At 36.3% G+C, this 18980-nt stretch overlaps 1 protein-coding gene across 1 annotated transcript in view; it reads right to left on the reverse strand.

The window, feature by feature from the left end:
• Positions 1–18980, reverse strand: part of AK8 (adenylate kinase 8) — a 72760-nt gene that overhangs the window by 39764 nt on the left and 14016 nt on the right. The window contains exons 6-10 of the mRNA XM_056351112.1: positions 11017–11098; positions 9387–9458; positions 8346–8546; positions 5392–5523; positions 2411–2500 (exon numbers count right to left, since the gene is read on the reverse strand). Coding sequence (XP_056207087.1) covers positions 2411–2500; positions 5392–5523; positions 8346–8546; positions 9387–9458; positions 11017–11098 — 577 coding nt within the window. The remainder of the gene's footprint in view (positions 1–2410; positions 2501–5391; positions 5524–8345; positions 8547–9386; positions 9459–11016; positions 11099–18980) is intronic.

The following is an 18980-nucleotide window of genomic DNA, read 5'->3' on the forward strand; positions in this document are numbered from 1 at the left end:
GTAACTCTGTAGCAAGACAGCAAGGATTCTTTGCCCATCTTTCCCCTTCAGTACACTATATTATTTCATTTTCTCCAAGCCTCTTGCGAGGGCCATAATGAATTCTTGTTAGTGTTTACTAATGTAAATTCATTCTTTGTTATTCCTGGGAGAGGAGGATTAGCAAAATGACAGAACTTATTATTTCTGGTATTGCTATATAATATTTATTTTTATTCAGCCCTTAATTCCGTTATATGTCCCACAAAATAAAATATATGTGCATACAGGAAAAACTAAGGGAGAAATTTTCAGCACAACATGGTTATGATTCCCATTAACTTTCAGGAGCATTGTACAGCTTTATCCTTGCATGCTATATTAAAAAATTAATCTAAATCTGAAATAATTTCTAATTTGGAGGAAGAAAGGAATTACAACTTCAATGTCATTTTCCTGAAATGAAAGCAGCTCCCCTGGACTAAGGATGTGCATATTTTTAGGACTGGCTAAAAATTACAATCTGTGCAATTATTTTACTCTATTGGGAATGCTTTTGGTATCTCCTTTAAGGAACTTTAATGGTTAAGATGAAGTTTATAAAATATACAAAGAGCACTTTAGTAAGGAAAGCTTTTAAAGGACCTATCTTTGAACAAATAGATCATCCAGACTCCCATCTCAGCCATAACTGAAATTTAGAGAGTGAGGCTGTCCTTTACTTCACAGAGATGAGAAAAAAGTGAAATTAGAGTACGCACATAAGGTTCTGACATTGATGGATACCATGAAAAAGACACAAACCCAGAGCTTAAAATGATCTCCATGTGTGAGTTAGACTGGATACACAAGTAGTCACATTCAGGTCAATCAGACTATACACACGAAGTTACTCCCATATGTGAAGATCCAGGGTGCATTGTAATTCACATAGGCTAAGATCTCTTGCCTTTGAGTGAAAAGGCCATTCTGATTAGCAATACCTCCAAATCAGAAAATCCTTTCCTAGATCTCTGTGCCTGCATTACAGAGGACCCAGCTTCCTTCTTTCAGGCTGTAGAGATTCATGTTTTCCATTCTAGTGGTTCCCACATAAACTCCTAGTCCCAGCAATAGAGTGGTTGCCACGGAAAATTGATGCATTGAACAAGCCAAGTTACTGCATTATAAGTAAATGCAATCCATCCACTACAGATGAAGTTTAGAGTTAAAATGTATTGCCTTGTGGCTTGATAAAGTGACTGACAGAGGGATAGAATACCCAAAGCTGCAGGCTGCCAAAGGTCTTTTTTTAAATGCTTAGAAAAGTAGTGAATCTTTTGGTATGGTATCAAGGGAACCTCAGTTAATTTTATAGGCTCATGTCTCAGATCTGTGTAATTCAGTCTAAGAATTAAGCTATTGTGCAAAACCCAGGACTTTCAAGCTTTCCACCTCACCAAATTATTTTCCTTGCCAAAAATAAAAGACAATGAAGATTTCTCTTTGCTCTGGGGGGGTTTGCTCAAAATTCCATTAATACTGAAGCTTAACCGAGATTTCTCAATCTTCAGCAAGATTGTCTCCTTATATTTGTATATAACCATTTGGCCTGTTGCCAGAAACAGGACTGAAAATTCCTCTTCCAGACCACTGTGATTTGGCAAAATAAACATTCTTCCACCCTACTGAAACACAACTTATCCTTTGGAACCACAGATCTTTTCTGATTTTTAATACCCACCACATACAGGAGCTGTCCTTGTGCAAGATCACTAACAAACATGTAAGTTTAAGCTGCTGCTCTAAGGAACTTATAGTATTTATAATTTATACGAAATCACTGCAGAGCTTTCCAAAAGCAAAGCATGCTTAGATATTCTTTATGGCAGTCCTCTCCTAACCCAAAAGTGCTGATAGAAATGAAGTGCAAAGAAACTTTAATTTTAAAATATTTGCATGAAAGTAGAGGAATCTACAGTAGCGTTCTAAAAGTCAAAATCCACATAGAAAAGCAGAGTCTTTATGGAAATCCACTTGAAATACAAATGAAACACCATACTGTGTTGTAAGTAACAGTTTTTAAGTGTATTAAAAGTTTTTTAAGTTTTAAAAATAAAAGTTTTTAAGTGTAGTAAAAAATTTATAAAACTAACATTTTAAAATTATACATCTATAGAGATAAAAATATGGAATTCAAATTTTGGAATGTGTACAAGAAATTGGAATGTCACTGGAACAGTGAACTATTTGCTTGGAAGATATTGAAGAGCTTTGAAATCTAACTTCTGTTATGCAGCGCTACAAATCATATGTAATGAATGGAATTAATCAACTTCCAGATTACTCTGATGTAACTCAGATTAGAATATGACCAAGAAAAAATCACTCACAATTTATTTTTTGCCACAAATTTGTAACTACAGTGTAATGAGACAACAACATGTCCTACCTGGGTATCCATTGTCAATATAAGGCTTAACGAGTTCTCCAAGTTTTGTCTTCTCTGCAACAGCCTCCTTTAGCAGTTGCCCACAGCAAACTAACAGGAAGGAAGAACAAAAAAGACACAAGGTTAAATTTTAAAAAGGAAGCAACAAAGAAAAGAAAAGAAAAAAAAAAACCCAGAAGCTGCATACTGGAATAAGGTCACTGAATAAAATAAAAGTTGTAGGTTTTTTGGGTTTGTTGTTAGTATATTATTATTTTTTTTTTTTGGCCAAGCAGAGCAAAAAGCGAAAGAGACCGAGCACAGGAGAATACTGAATAAAAAAGAATACATTTGGTAAAGAACATATTAAAAACAGAGACAGAAGGAAAGATATTAATCAAATATGTTTCTGAAATAATAACTCAAGGGATTGCTAGCAGTTTTCACTTTTTATAAACTTATAATTACTGAATAAAGTTACACCTGCTGAACAGCATCTGAACTGCACTGTTGGAGGTGCAGGATAATCCACAGTTCAAGGAAGTGACTCCCTAGATCATTTAATGATCATGTAAGAATTATACTTAAAAAACTGCGCTAATGCAATATTATCATTGACTTCAAATACACAGAACACCAGGAGATGCAGATTTAAAGTATTAGTCAGGACAGCTGTACATGAAATACTGCTACTTTGGGCTTGGATAGCACTTTCTGACCAATATTAATGAGTCTTACTGCCCCATGCCTGTAGATACCACAGTCCTGACCCTTATTTTACAGAGAGGGAGCTAAGACATAGAGAGGTTACACAACATCACAAGTCCTAGTTTCAACTCAGTTTTGGTAAGTATTAGATAAAAGTCACTCTGTACGTTACTGCATGACCTTTCAATTAATAATCATAAGTTGATTCCACCTTTTCTGAAATCAATAGCACCAATATCTACAGCTGCACTGACTTTAACAAAAAAAGAAGAAAGCTCTTTCATCTGCATTATCCCTGTTAATCACACTGTTTGGCAAACAAGAGTAAGAACACTGCACAGGAACATCTCTTGGACAAAGCTGATGAAGCTTAATGTTTAAGTGACAAGGAATGAACACAAATTTCAACAGGCACTAGTTGCCCTGGAGAAGCAAATTCATATTCACAATAAATGGTGTAAAACCGTAACAAACTCAGTGCACAGACCCCAACTTAAGACAACTGATACATATATATATAATTTCAATCTAATTCATGCGACTGTTTAAACACAGGTCTAAATTTTTAAGCCTGTGCTTCAATCCCAAGGACCTAACTGGAAATTAAGTATATGCTGAATACTATTCTGAAAAATTACAGTCTTCTGACTCTGTTTTAAATACTTAATTCTTCAAGTATTTGGTTTACAGTATACTTAAAATTCAACATATGGATAAAGGTATTTAGTAAAAAGAGCTGCAACTCTCTCATATAGTAGTTACTTTAAAAAAAAATATGTAAATTTTGACCTAGATGAAAACACTATCAAACTTGCAGGTTTAGAAATAAAGTTAAAAAAATAATTCAGAAACATGAAAACAAGTTAATTTTTCATTAACACATTCAAATATGCATTTTATTTTTCATTAAGCCAATTAAACAATTATTAAAAATACAGCTTTGAATAATCTACAAATGTTTTCAATATGAATCGATAAAACAGTGCTATTAAAATAACTGATAGCATAATGATTCTATCAATTTTATTTGTACTTATCAGTATTGTAACATAGATTTTTAAATAATTTAAGTTTATCTTTTTTAATTTCACTGGATATCATTTGAGTCATATTCACAGGGGTTTTTAAAACACTAAAATAACAATAAAAAGATTTAAAATACAAGAATACTAAACCTAGAAGCCCAAACTGATAGGTAGACAGTTTTATAGCCGTTTCTGTACCTCTAACGAACTGCACAAACCTACGACCTAGCCATTACTTGGACCAATTATATGGAAATCATATGGTTTTTTTCTGAAGGTTCAAGGTTGAACTTGAAATAATTGATTTCTTTTCTGAGCAGATCTACTGATCCTGTAATTGAAAACAATACCACTCAGATCTTGAGGTTATTCTTCACATGTAAAGCCAAATCCAGGGTCAATGAAATCTTTTGACTTCACCAGGAGTTCAGGGAAGACACTAGCAAACTGGCACATCACTATGGACAACAGAGTAAGTTCTACTAATTAAAGAATCTCCTGAAGATAAAAAAATCATTTCCTACTTAACTGATTTTTTTATTTGATATACATTGAAAGAATACTAATGAAATAAACTTCCATTTTACTTCACAAAGAAGATATGACTAATCAGCAAATTTTACAGATATGAGACATTTGTTTGAAGTAATTTGTGGCTACTCCACTATTAGAAGACATTATAGAACATGGACACATATTGCATTGATCTTATCACCAAGCTGTGTACTCATGTTATAGGACTTTATAACATTAGCATGCTAACCATGAACAAGTCTCATACAGAATTTTCTGGGCCTCTTTTACAAGAGAAAAGAGAGCACACTTTTAAACAATTACTTCCTTTTCTAATACATTACTTCAGATGCACAGAACCTGAGTCTTCATTAAAGTTCAGAGTAAAATCTATTTTAAAAGTACCCCAATTTTGGTCAGGCAGCTGAAAGTGCAAAGACATTACTCATGATCCACTGATCCACAGAGGAATTCAGTGCACTACAGGAATCTAACACATGGAAAAATAGTGATGCAAAGAGTATAAAAAATGATGACTGAAAAAATGTTAGAACTGGTTTGTCACAGAATATATGCTCTATTGGTTTATATTTCTTCATTGAAATACTCTTCACTTCCCTCAAAAATTTGACATCCATAGCAATGGAGAAACAGAGAAATTTTATGAGCAAGTAAGAAAGACAGACAGCAAAAGATAAATGATCAAAAAGAGAGAAAGAGGGAATTCAGCAAAGTGCATATTTACTGAGAACTTACTGTTGACAACACCGTATTTCTGAGCTATTAGTGCTGCCTGCAGGCTCTTCCCACTGCCTGGGGGTCCACAAAACAGAACCCGTGGTGTAAAGGGGGCAGCTGATCGGTGCCGTGTTTGGACATACGTAAGGACTAGAATAGGAGAGAAAGGCAAGAAATACAGTTTACATGTTTGGTTGTTGTTGGTTTTTTTTAAATATAAGTACTGATTAACTTCTGTCTTTATTTTAAGAAGGTTATAATGCTGATTATTTATTTTATCACCGAAACATCCAGATACTCCATCCAAAATCAGGACTGATAAAACTGTCATGTCAGCAACTTGCACTGAGAGGCACTTTAGAAATCTTACTATTATCACATTCCTATAATTTCTTTCATCAGTAGATGTAGATGTCAAAAGCATTTTAAAGAGCAGATTCAATTAATAATTGCTCTTTTACCATGTTGTTTTTAACAGAAGTAATTTTTGCTTGATAGGTACAATTTTACCATGCAAATTAGAGGGATATAATTACATTTAATACTTTCTGCAGTTTGTGAACAAATATTTAAGCATAAAACCTCAGGATGCTAAATTAACATGTCATTTATCCAGTTGTGTGTGTGTGATTAACAGACTCCTAATTACAATATTATAGACTTGTAGCATAGGATGTTACATCACAATACAGCACGAACAACACTTAACCGAGTATGATTTTATTCTTTTATCCATTATTTTTGCATAACGTATAAAGGATATGGGAGCTTCTCTATCCAATTTCACTCTGTTTGCTGGACATCATTCTTCTACACTTTGAACCGTGCAGGAAAAACTACATTTGGGTCAATCTACAGATTATAAAAGCTTTGGAAAGACCACAGGACACATGAAGCATCATCAACATTGCTGTATCACAGAGATCTGAACTTTGTTACAAAATCAAAAAAGAACCTGACAGATCACCAAGAAGCTAAAAGAAGGCACAGCTTAGCAGTGAGGGAAGATTAGGATAGCATTTGAATATAGCCAAAGACTCTTACTCCCCATACCCCTTTTATGGCTAACAGTAACTAGTGAGGAGAGCAGCTGAAGCTTCAGCACAAGCTATGCAAGCTTTCCAGGGTTCATTATTCAAATGCCATTGCTAAAGTTCACGCCACTGAAACCTGACTGCTGTGGTTACCCATGATTAAAGCAGCATGGGCACACCTACACAGGCTTTGATTTCCTCTGTAATTGCAATAGATACAATTAAGTGTTAGCCCAGACATCTTCGGTTCAAATATAACACTCTAAAGAGTCCTTGTAATAAAACAGTATTTTAGTCTAACAAATAGGACAGGCTTAGACTTGTAATGTTTGTATGAATCATAAGCCCATATTAAAAAAAAATCCAAACACAAAGGATTGCTGGAGAACATCATAAGGCTCAGTATTTTAACTACCACTGTTAACACGTTGCTGTATACTAACTAACAATTTTTTCTGAGGACCCTCTGCTACACACTTTGGTATCATTATAAAATCTTTTTGCAATAACAAGCATCTCCAACAAACTCCAGCCCTGCTACTTCTAGATAGTGGACCTAAAATGCTGAGGAACTAACTCATACTGCAACCACATGGGATTGTGTATCTCCCTTTCTCTGGTGCCACAAGCTGTACTGGGTTACTGCGCTGTACAATTGTATTTGATGTCACGTATCCTAGTATACATTAGCAGTAATCGCATTAAAGTTTAAAATTTTACAGATTTTTATAATTGTATGAAACATTCCACAGTAATACTAATATTGGTGAGAAATCTCCTCTTTCTTTTTTAACTCTATCTGTAACAATAAAAGTACTTAACAAAACCCCTGAAAAATAGTAATAGAAAATAGTGTGTTTGCTGCATAGCTTCCTAAAAACCAAGTATCAGCTACCCAAGGAGTGCTCTAGTTATTCTGAACATTTTCCATAGCCCAGTGTATTGAAAAGCACAAACATTACAGGCAAAGCACCCTGCTTACAAATGATGCTTAATTTGCAGTAAATAACCAAGTTAATTAGGAGTAATGATCCCCTAGACAGTCTCCACATCTAATTATTCTTAAAAAAAATAAATATCTGGCTGCTTGATGCACTGCAGAAAAAAGATCTAGAGAGAATTTTTTCATTCCAGTTTTCAATTTATCTCACTACATTATTAATTAATAATAATTAATATTCAGGCTCTCACATTTTTATTTACAATTCAAGGCATGAATTCTTTATGAATGATGATATGAACTTTTAAATTTAATTAAGTAATTTAGAGGTAATTAATGTGTAAATTCAGAATATAAACTTCCTACTTGTTTATCTTAAAAGTGCAGCACTTGTTATTAAAAAAAGACCTTTCTGAGATGCAAAATTACTGGGATATAACAGATCATCTACAGACTGACAGCTACAAAGTACATTATCAATTGGTCTTTCTGGCAGTTTCCTTATTCTCTTCTTGAAGAATCAACATTAGAAGTCAGATTGCATTACAATCAGGCAAAGGCAAACAAGAATTGTTGAACAGAAAAGCTATGAGGACAAACAGCTTTTAAATAATGAAATGTTACCAGCTTTGAACTACTCCTACTTCTTGTTATCAGACTTGTGGAAGGTACTAGCCCTTTGGGAGATTAACAATTGAGCCACAATGCAGCCTTTTAGAAGAGACTCTTGCAGAAATAACCGTGACATTTGCTCTACTGAGTCAGCTGTTCCTTGGCAGGACTGTGGAACTAAGACTTTCCAGTTATCTGCACTTACTCTAGTCCTGTAAAATAATTACCAGGAACAGCTCAAACACTATACTAGAGAGAACACAGCTCAGCTGGGAGCCATCTGTGTTGACTAATCCTAATCCTACAAACCATCTCTAACGGCTAGGACATACCTTTCAAATAAGGGTTTATCAACTATCAGATTTGCCACAAAGGTACATATTTACCTTGTGAGAGGACATCCATAGACGGTTGGTCTGCATTGATTGATTTCAAAACTTTTTGGTAGGTCTGGAAAACCTCAGGAAAGTTTCTGTGATATTCCAGCAGTTTCTTTGACATCTCCTGTTCAGATAGATCTTCTGGTTTCACCAAACGTTGCTGTACCAGGGGATCACTTGGCCAGTCAAAGGTTGTATGGTACACCTCTAGAAGTTAGACACTGATTAGGAACTAAGAGGATGACTTAATAGGTCTTGCTCAGCTCCAAAAAGTTTCCTAAACAAAATCAAGGTCTTTAATCTTTATATTGTGGCACAAGCAATAACTTGTGCATGTCCCTTGCTACTTGTACTGACAGCTGACTATTACTCTGCAGATGCACAGTTAGGAAGTGGCCAAGGTAACTGGCCACCCGTGTAGCCAGGACAGCAGGATGAGTAAGAACCAGGACCTGGGGATAGCTCTCCGAATTCTTAGACTGAACCTTAAGCAAGACCTTTGATAAGCAAATCTCCTTTATAGCAAGTAAAAGCCATTTTAGTTAAGAATGTTCCCTCTAATTCCAATCCTAAAACTTCCAACGTGATTTTTTTCATGAGCAATGTCAGGATTTTATTTCATGATGGATGACTGGTAATGATACTCAACAGACAATACAGAGCTAAGTCTATTTGACAGTCATTTAATGGAAGATACCTAAAAAGTATATCTGCATCTCAGAAAAAAACCCAGGATCTAGCAAAGATGCATAGCAAAATTTAAGCTCATGTGAAGAGATCCAACCTTCAAATATTCTGTACTGCCATAGTCTACTGTTTGCAGGCCCAATACTGAGCTTTACATTTTCCCATACTTCATTGGCACAAAAAATAATGCAATGTCAACAAATACTTTTCCCAAGCAGTTTAGATTTATTTCATATAAATAAATTTATATAGCTTAAAGGGATACCATCTAAATTTTGATCCCACTGTTTTTACAGTGTTTCTTGACACCAGGCAACACTCCAGTTTCTAGTGGAAATTAGAAACAAACACATACTGCACCTTCTGTGAAGGGATCAAGCCTTTTCCCACTGTTCCTCTCTACCAGCACAGTGTCTGGAGCATAAAGCACAACTAAGCACAAAAAAAAAAAAAAAGAAGAAGAAAAAAAGTGTAGCTCTTGTTAGTTACTTGTGTAGCTCTTGTTAGTTAAGTATTTCAAGCACATTTGCCTCATTCTCCTTTCCGAATATTCTACCTGCAAGTACTTTATGCTGCTTCTAAACAGAATTTCAGAATTTTGTTCCACCTCCTAAACAGTATAGAGGGATAAAATACATGTTAATACAGTCCAGTACCCATAAGTACTAGTTGTCCCCATCATCCACACCAATTAACAGGGTTCCCCCTCACTTAACACTGTACCTGGAGCCTAGGACAGAAGTGCCCACAGATCATTCAGGACCGATTCTCTTCTATACCACAAACAATTACTTTTAACTCAGGTACTTTGGTAGTGAGAGCAGTGAAACTTTTTAATAATCGCACAGAAGAGTGTTCAAACTTGACTAGAGAGCATCAAAAGATGGGAATCTCTCAGTTCCCTAGGTTCCTTTTGGCTAATCATCCTCACAGTTAAACACTGTCATTTAATTACTATTTTCAGTGCATTTGATTACAGGTTTCAAACAAGTTCCTCTTATGACTTTCTTCTCTGTATCAAATAGCTCTTTCAAATACTTTTCTCCCTATTAAGGTACTCACACACTGTAAATCTCCTCTCAATCTTCTTTTTCATTAAGTAGACAGACTGAATTTTAAGATTCTCATTCAGGTCTTGGTTGCACAGATATAATTGTGAGCAAAACTCAACTTCAGATGTTATTAGCTATATTAAAAATACATGCAAGTACTAGACATTAAACATTTTTGCCTAACTCTATTGCAGTGATTCTGAATTCTTCATTAACAGTCAAATCTCATCCAGATCAAATCCAAAGTGACAATTCATCAAGTTCGCTAACATTCAGTTCGCTATCCACTAGCAAGCTCTACATTTATCATTTCACACTGTATTCCACACCGTTGTAATAATTTCTTACATTCTAAGTAGGTCCTCTAACTACATTCATTTGGGACAACTGGCTTCTAAGATGGCAAGGGCAACTGTCACTGTCTTGTCTATCAGCACTGCCAGTAAACACACATTCCTCTCAAATCCACCCATACTCTGAAAGGTCAAGCTTAAAGTCACAATGTTTCCACTTCACTTGGTGGAATAAAGTTTGCTAGGTTGGCATTCTCCAATTCAATAGAAGGATGAATTTGTATTTAGTACACAAAGAATTGTTTTGGTCTGAGGATAAAGGCTGATTTCTAGAGATGGAAGTCAGAGAAAACTTGGACCCACTCCTAGGACAGAAACAAAGCTACCAATAGCTGCTCAGAGACACTTGCTGGAGTGGTCTTGAATTTACAGAACTCTAACGTGTAAGAAAAGGGGTCTTGTGTGAAAGACAGGGTTTAAAGTCTCACAGGTTTTTGAGTGAATCTGAACCATACTGAAATATTCTGCTGTCTGGTGACTCCAGTGTCTTCAGTATTGGTATTGAATTTATTGAGGATTTGGGGGGATAAACACTTCCAGTCTTTCCTACTGGATGCAATCACACATAAACCTTGTACTGCTTACCAACATGCCTAGGAATGATGCCAGATGATTGCAGCATCCATGCCTGTTCCTGATTTTCAGGGAAGCCTTCCAAAATCCATCCCTATTGAACCAAAACATGAAACAGTTATTGATCCTAGAAGAGAAAAAAACCCAAAAGTTAGCACTAAATATCAGTGCTATTTGCACTAAAATTACCTCATTTGGATCCCACAACAGCACGGTATTTATTATGGATGCTTGTGAGAGAAGAACGCAAACATGAAGCACTGATATTTTTCTGAAATGGCATGCACTAATACCACTGCCACAGAGAGATGGGAACTTACGTATTGTTGCAATGATTTTTTTTTCATGTTTCAATCTTAAAAAGAAAAAAAGAAACTTCTATCTTGAATAAAAACAACCCAAAACAATTTCTACAGTTTTGAAATATTCAAAAGGATACCAGCCCACACTGTGTATAAAAAAGAGGCTAAACAAATCTAAAGACAGATTTAATGCCAAGAACACTGAGGAAAATATGCACGCTTTCATTATTTTCTTAAATTATACAGGAAAACTCACAGTAATGGAACCAGCATTCCCAAAGCTAATGAAGCAACAGAGCAAAAGAAAGAAAAAAGAAAAAAGAGCCTTTTGCTCCCTTAAGTCCTTGTTATAGCCAGCTAAGTGTTGGATTGAGCATCTTTAAAAAAACATTTACAGATCTGTGAAATACCATAGGACAGCTACAGCCTCAGTCAGTTTCTGTGTGATGCAGTATGTGAAATCTAATCCACTTCCCAGTCTCAAGTCTGAATCTTCTGAACTTTCCCTAATTTATCTGTTAGTTGCTTAACCACACATATGCTTGTCACTATATCCTATACCTCAAAATAACTTGGTGGTACTACAATAAATCTGGAAACCATCTTTGTACTGAAATAAAGAAAATATTTTAATATTGCATTAGCTAGCAATCATTATCATCTCCCACATAAATCTGAAGCTCTGTCAGTATGGGGTCCAAAGGTTTTAGAAATATTTCAGGAAAACATATCTCCATTACTTCTGTAGGAGGAAATTGGGACATTCCAATTATACAAGAAAATAGAGTAGAATATTTAAAATTCCTTAATTAGCCCGGTTTCAGAAACATGTCATCCTGCTGATATCTGTAGAAAATAAGAGACTCTAGTAACTGCAAGCCATTTTTGCCACTCCCAGTGTTTGCTCTATCAAATTACAATGAACCACTGCCTAAGGTCACACAGGTGTGGAGAAACTGATTTGTCCCTTGGGACTCGCAGGAGGCAAGGCTGCACAATATTTTTACCATATGCTAGGAACTTCAGCACTAGTTCTGAATGTATTGTGCCTGTACAACATATATATAGGCCCAGCTCCTCTTCTGGGGAGAAATAGCATCAGAGGTCTGAAGCCAATGAATCTATGCCAATTTACACAATTACACAAGATCTGGCTCATTTTCTCCACTCCAAGTGCAATACTTTTGAAAACTAAACCAAAACAAACAAAACCCCCCCACCCCTCAAAACCATTGCTTCTGATGTCACTACAGCTTATTGCTCAAAATCACATGCTGAGCAACAGGCAGTAAACACAGTATTGTATTTTAACAATGTATAGCACACTTCAAGAGGTTTATATACAAATTTCAAAGGTCCTTAAAACAGGCAATAAGCAATTTTACAGCTGAAAGTTTTTGCAAGAAAACATAGCTCAGTATATAGCTTCCTGCAACAAATACATTTTAAGGCATTAAACAAATGCAAAATAAACACACACTACAAAAATAGTTAGCATTTTGGATCTTATTTCCAAAGGTCTCAGAGTTCCAGGGTATCAGTCAGTCCCTAATTAGAATACATTATCCATCTACTTGACACTTCAGTGAAATGTCTATTCCACCACAGAGCTGCAGCTTTGTTCAGAACAGGTTTATTGATATTCTGCTGCATTCCCTCTCCATACCCCCAGTGGCTTGGTTCTGTTTTATCACACATCAAAAAGGCCGTATGCTCAGGGCACCCCATGCACAGCTCAGAGCTGGAGGTCTGAACAGCTGCAAGTAGTATGGTATCACAGGAGGGACAAGCTCCAAGCAGATGTCACAGATAAAAAAAAAAAAAAAAGAAAAGAAAAAAAAGAGTAAAAAGGGAGTGTGGCTTGGGAACGAAGCAAGAGGAAGCAAGACACAGCAGAGCAAGACCTGACTTAAAATATGCCTATCATGCTTTATGCAAACACTGGTCTTTTTTGCCCTTCTGCCTATCATTAAAGTGTAATTAGTAACTTCACATGGTAAATTTGTTTCTTTAAGAAGCCATCTATTTTTTGTTCTTGATAGCAGTAACCTTACATCCATGCATGGATTGCACCTTATCACATCAAGGGTGGAACAAAGGCTAAAAGTGAGTAATTCCACAGTGCCTTTACTCTGTGGTCACTGTTTCCTCTCTTTCAGCTGGAAACCTCAACCATTCCCACACAAGACTGCAAGACTGCTGTAAATATAGCATTCTGCTGTTGCCTTAATGCCAGGTGAAGTGCTCCTTGGAGACCCATGCCATGCTGAAAATCAGCAACAAGGAAGTACTTGCAAAGCCATCACTTTCCTCTCTGGATTTAGGGAATCTGGAGAAAAGGAAATGCTCAAGGTCGTTCCCAAATGGAAATCTCACTCCTTTGCTGGCACTACTCTCAGCTATAATACCAAGCCTACATATTTTCACACTTTCCACCCCAATAATAATGACTTGGGTATTCAAGTTCTCTCTTTCTATTTGACCTGCACATCCTCAATATTTTTTTTAAATTAAAAAATCCAAAATTGACACTGCCTGAAAATAATGAAAAGAGATAGTGCAAAGAAATAATGCTGACTTACATGGCATATCTGAAAAATCTCAGCCACAAGCATAAAGATCAAAGGTCATAAACACTGCTGCCTTCAGGAAGCATCATCATTCAGTATTTTTTAGAAAGTATTAATGCCTTTCACTCCCATCTGATGAATGGGGACATACAATAACAGAAAAAAAACCAGTATCAGTAATAACTTTGCTAGTATGGATCTAAAATTTCTGTGATTTTCAGAAAACAGCAGACTGAGGAGAGTGCAGTAGAAAATACTGTCAATGAGGCTTCTGCAATCCATCAACATTAGCAGTACGGATGATGGAAGAAGCTCAAACTTTACCAAACTTCCCATTAGACAGAAACCTTTTATTTCCCACATTATTTTTGTAGGTTGAGTAAGCTGCAAAGCTACTAAAAAAAAGTCACATTCTTCTTGGATAACAAAAAAGATAGTGAATAGGCAGATTCTCTCTCCAGATAAATCTACATAACTTCACTATCCTTGCATGGAGTTTTAGAGAAACAACATGATGATCTTTACCTGCCAAGGTAAAACCAAAAAGAACCAATAGCCACGGGTCTCTTCACCTTCCTTTTCCAAGGTAGCCACTACCATTCTGAACCGTTTAATACCAATCAAAAGTAATCCTGCCACTTCTTCTGTCAATCACTGGCCTAAGCTTAATTTCTAAATGGTCCTAAGGTATCAGTAAGGTTGCTCAGCTTGCTCTCTCACAAATTCATCATGCAGCAATCTCTTCACTAGCCTTCTCCAATTCTATAAATTCCCTCCACACCACCAGCAGTCAGAGGTGCCACAGCCAACATGTACTAACCCTGTAAGATGAAAAGTCTTCATATCAGCTTCACAAGTCCCAGGTTCTAACATTATGCTTGCAATAAGTTTTCTGCGTATGCTGGAAGACCTACCTGTCTGATCTTTTGCAGTCCTAACTGCATTTGTATTAGAAGAACACGTAACACAGAGTCTCAGCAGAGCTGTTGATCAATAAAAATGCTCTCCTTAGAGAATGCCTGTGACATCTATAAACCTGTGAGTGTCAAAACAATGGCACAAAAATTTCTGTATTCCTACTGTCAGTGGGATGAAAGCTGTACAATTAATGTCAAGCCAATGACACCACAAGGAGAAATAAAACAAACAGCTGGTGGTACTATGGTCCAACATACTGCTCCTAATCTATTAACATTTTCAGTAAAAAAATGCTGAGTCATGTTTTGAAAGAAATGGCATAAATCTCTTCAATGATGTAAAAACCCCACAGTATTAATTCTATTTCCAATCACGCAAGGAAAATATTGCAATTAAAATGCACAGATGCCCTTTCAAATGGAAAAGAGTTATATAATCTGAGGAAGTTTTAGTGACTATGAATTACTGTCTAATAATTCAAAGATTTTTAATAACCATCATGACTTTGAAAAGTCAATTATGTTTTTTTCCTAAAAATAGCTGAAACCTTAACTAGACCAGTAACATCCACTCCATTCCTGCTGAATGTCAGGGAAGCTTTATAAAGGGTTGATTTTCCCCCTAGTTCTGTAAGACATCCAGCACTGATTCAGTATTGTTGGTGGTAACAGGAACATAAAATGTAGGCAGGACACTATGCAGCTGTTGGCATTTTAACCATCTTGTCACCTTACTCAGAGATTATGTGACTTAATACTTAACATAACAGTCACTGAGAGATCCTTCCCTTGCTAGTAAAAGGAGAACTAGAACCATGCCAACAATTATAGAAAGCACGGGGCAAAAAAAGCGCAGAGTGGATGCAGCCTTTGGAGAGCAACAGATTTCACTTACACACTGATGGTTAGTAAAACTCCCTTTAACAATATCACAACAAACACTGGAAAAATTAGCTATTGGAAACATACCTTGTTTTAATCAGGCAGAGAGATTTATGTGAAAAAATAAGCATGTTGGAGAGGTTTTAGAGCTTCTGTTATAAAACCCTAAACTGAAGAGTTGTTCACCTACTTGCTAGTTTACAGCAACTACTGCCATCCAACAGCTCTCCTCCAGATAGCATGAGAGGACAGATTGCCCCCAGCAACTATTACCTTTGAGAGATCATGTGAGAAAATATTTAACCAAAAATACTGAAAATGCCAGGGTACTTTGGCATCTTCCCTATCCTACCTGTTAACGACCTAGTAGCACAACCAGAGAATCTGTTAGTGTTAAGCTGAAGGGGCCTGTGTTTGGGGTCTGAAACCAGCCTAAAGCCTAGCAGTCAGAAGAGCAGGTTTTCTCTTGGGTTTGTCATCTAAGTTACTTTCATTTCTACAGGTTTAAAGATATTTTAAACATACTCACTAGAGGAGAAGTTTCACTTGAGATAGATGTTCCACATCTTGCCACAAGGACAAGGTAGTAAATCATACAATCACCTCACTGCCTGTATATCCATGATATCTCTTTGCACTGCTTACATAAAAAATGTTGACATTCATAGTCTTCTTTTGCTGCTCATTTGCTAGTATATCCAGAGCTGACAATATTGGTTTCTCAAGCGTATCTCAGCTACAGTCTTTAATTCAAAATGCCACAAAAATGAACAAGATGGTACAACACATGCGTGTTTTTAAACAGGTTCTCCTGTCGATTGAAAGACCTAAGGCCTGTGTGAATTTAGTACAGATAAACAAATAAATTAAACACTACCAGATACTTGCTCTGTCGTACCAAATAACTATTCTGAGTTAAAACAAAATAAAATACTTCAGCTAAAAAGACCTTAAAGAGAAACCAGACAGACCCACACAATTCAAGCACAGTGTCTAGCAATGCAAAAGTTTAATTCTACTTTGCAAATTAAAAATTAATAAATCAATTATGGTGTAAGATGCACAGTGTTTTGTAGAGAAAAACTGATAACCCTTAGGTTTTCTGCCAATCTCTTTACTCCTTTCTTTCTAAGGATGCAAAAATAATTGCTTCAATTTCCCAGATGATGAAGAATGGAGCAAGAAACGTGGGATCCTAAACCACACCAAAAATGGTCCAATTGGAAAAGAAGGGGAGGGGGTTATGTCCATATACATAAAGAATGAGAAAATTCTTCACAGCCTTCCCAGGCCTTGACCATATGTATCAGTGTAGGAAGGGAACTCACAGAGAAACAACAGCTTGGTTGAGGAAGAAAATAAGAGCTTGAACCAACAGCAGTGTGCATTTTGCCTAAAACCTGTGTCTTATCTGCATGGCAAAGTAGATTTTATTAGTTCATAGTAAGTAGAAAGAAGGCAGGACGGGGCATGAGAAAAATCCACACTTTGCAGTTCAGGGTTGCAGGTACATTTCAAAATCCTAACACTTTGACAACTCCCCACATAAGCAAATACTGGTGTAGTTTAAAAGTGCAGGGTTCAGCTTATCACTATGTTACTCCAAAGTTGCAGAAATTCAACCCCATGAATGTCAATAGGATTCATGTCTGGTATAAATCAAGAATAACTTAGAGATGAGCTATGTTTCTGTTTAATGAATTTCCCTTCATAGAAACAATTGCTCACATTTCCTTGAAGGAGGAAAAGTCCTAGCCTGTCATGAGTAAATATGTATGGGAACCAATAACACATCCCAAAGTTTTGTTATAGTGAGTCTTATGTTAAACCTGGATATAGCTAAAAATGCAACGAAATGTTCAAAAACCACCCACATAAATTTTTATTCCTTCAGAGCTTTCTCTACTGATGAAAGAGGAAGGACTTTTATAGCAAGATACTTCCCAATACAAGTAAGGGCACTGTCATGCAAATAAGGGTACTCATGCACTCTTTTCTGACCTGGTAAAAGAACAAGATTAGCTGGGCAAGGAAAGGTTTGGTTTAGCTTAATGACTTTTCTCAGTAATATTAAACACCAGCAGATAGTATTCTAAATTAAATTCTCATGCAACCAGTGAATTAGGCAATGGAATAGGTCAAAGTTTTGCTATTGCTAGTTCTAAGCTACTGCTTAAACAGACCAGCATACTACCTATTTTGCTACAACTATATGCTCCCTACAGAAATATGACACAGACATACGTCCTCTGGCAAACCTCTCAGGCAGGAACAATTTAAGAGATCACATCTCCAGCTATTCATTACCATCCTGATCAAGTTATCCTTTCCACAGTTCATACACTGGAACTGACCATCTGATCTAGCTTACACAAGGCAGGTCCATCAAAAGTCACTTCCAGCAATGGCTTAAGCTAGGATAGTTGACTTTGCACTGAAGCACATGAAGACTTCTTTGGCAATCATTCACAATATCCCAGTTCTAAAGACCAAAACCTTCAATCAGGGGCAGAAAATCTTTTCAACTCTTCTTGCTAGTTTTGTTGATGTTTCTCTGTGCCTACAGACACCTCTGCACTACAGAATTATCATCTCAAAAACTACAAGGCTAAGGCCCAGCCCCTAAGATGACTGTCTTATATCAATGGAAGGATCCAGTCTGCAGATCATCACAGATTACATCAAAAATCACAGAGAAAGAAGTACAAGACATAAGGTTTTTAGCATTTCCAGTTTCTTTCAGTGCCTAATACTAGGAAGCAATTGTCACACTTCAATGAAATGTTAATTACCAGCCCTGCTTTATTCAACCAACGAGACAGATGATGATGATGTTGAGAAGCAACAGATTTTAACGAAACTATGAGCTTTGCAATATTTCTGTGAGGTTAGGAAGTACTAGTTATCCCCTGACGCAAAGGTGTGAGTGTGACAGAGTGACTGTTCTGAAAACATGTACTATTTATCTAAAAAAAGGTGTTTAGTCCTTCATGAATGCAACAACTACTTTGTACTGGACATTTTCCTCTCAAGAAGTCCATCAAGTAATGTAGTCTGTATTTTGGCACTGTTTAAAAGCAGGGGTTTATCCATTACATCAGTATGTCTCCTGTAAATAATCCCTTATACTGGGCTGATTATGGACTCAATAAACCATAACATCTGTGATTCTAAAACAAACATGTAAAAGAGATTTTGCTTTCCTTGAGCCCTGACATTAATTTCAACCAATATTAATCTAGTTAAGTTATCTTTTGGTTCTGTGTTAAAGGTCTCTACTCACACTAAGGCTAAACACATAGGGG

This window comes from Falco biarmicus, chromosome 9, assembly GCF_023638135.1.
Source record: "Falco biarmicus isolate bFalBia1 chromosome 9, bFalBia1.pri, whole genome shotgun sequence".
Taxonomy (NCBI): Eukaryota; Metazoa; Chordata; class Aves; order Falconiformes; family Falconidae; genus Falco; species Falco biarmicus.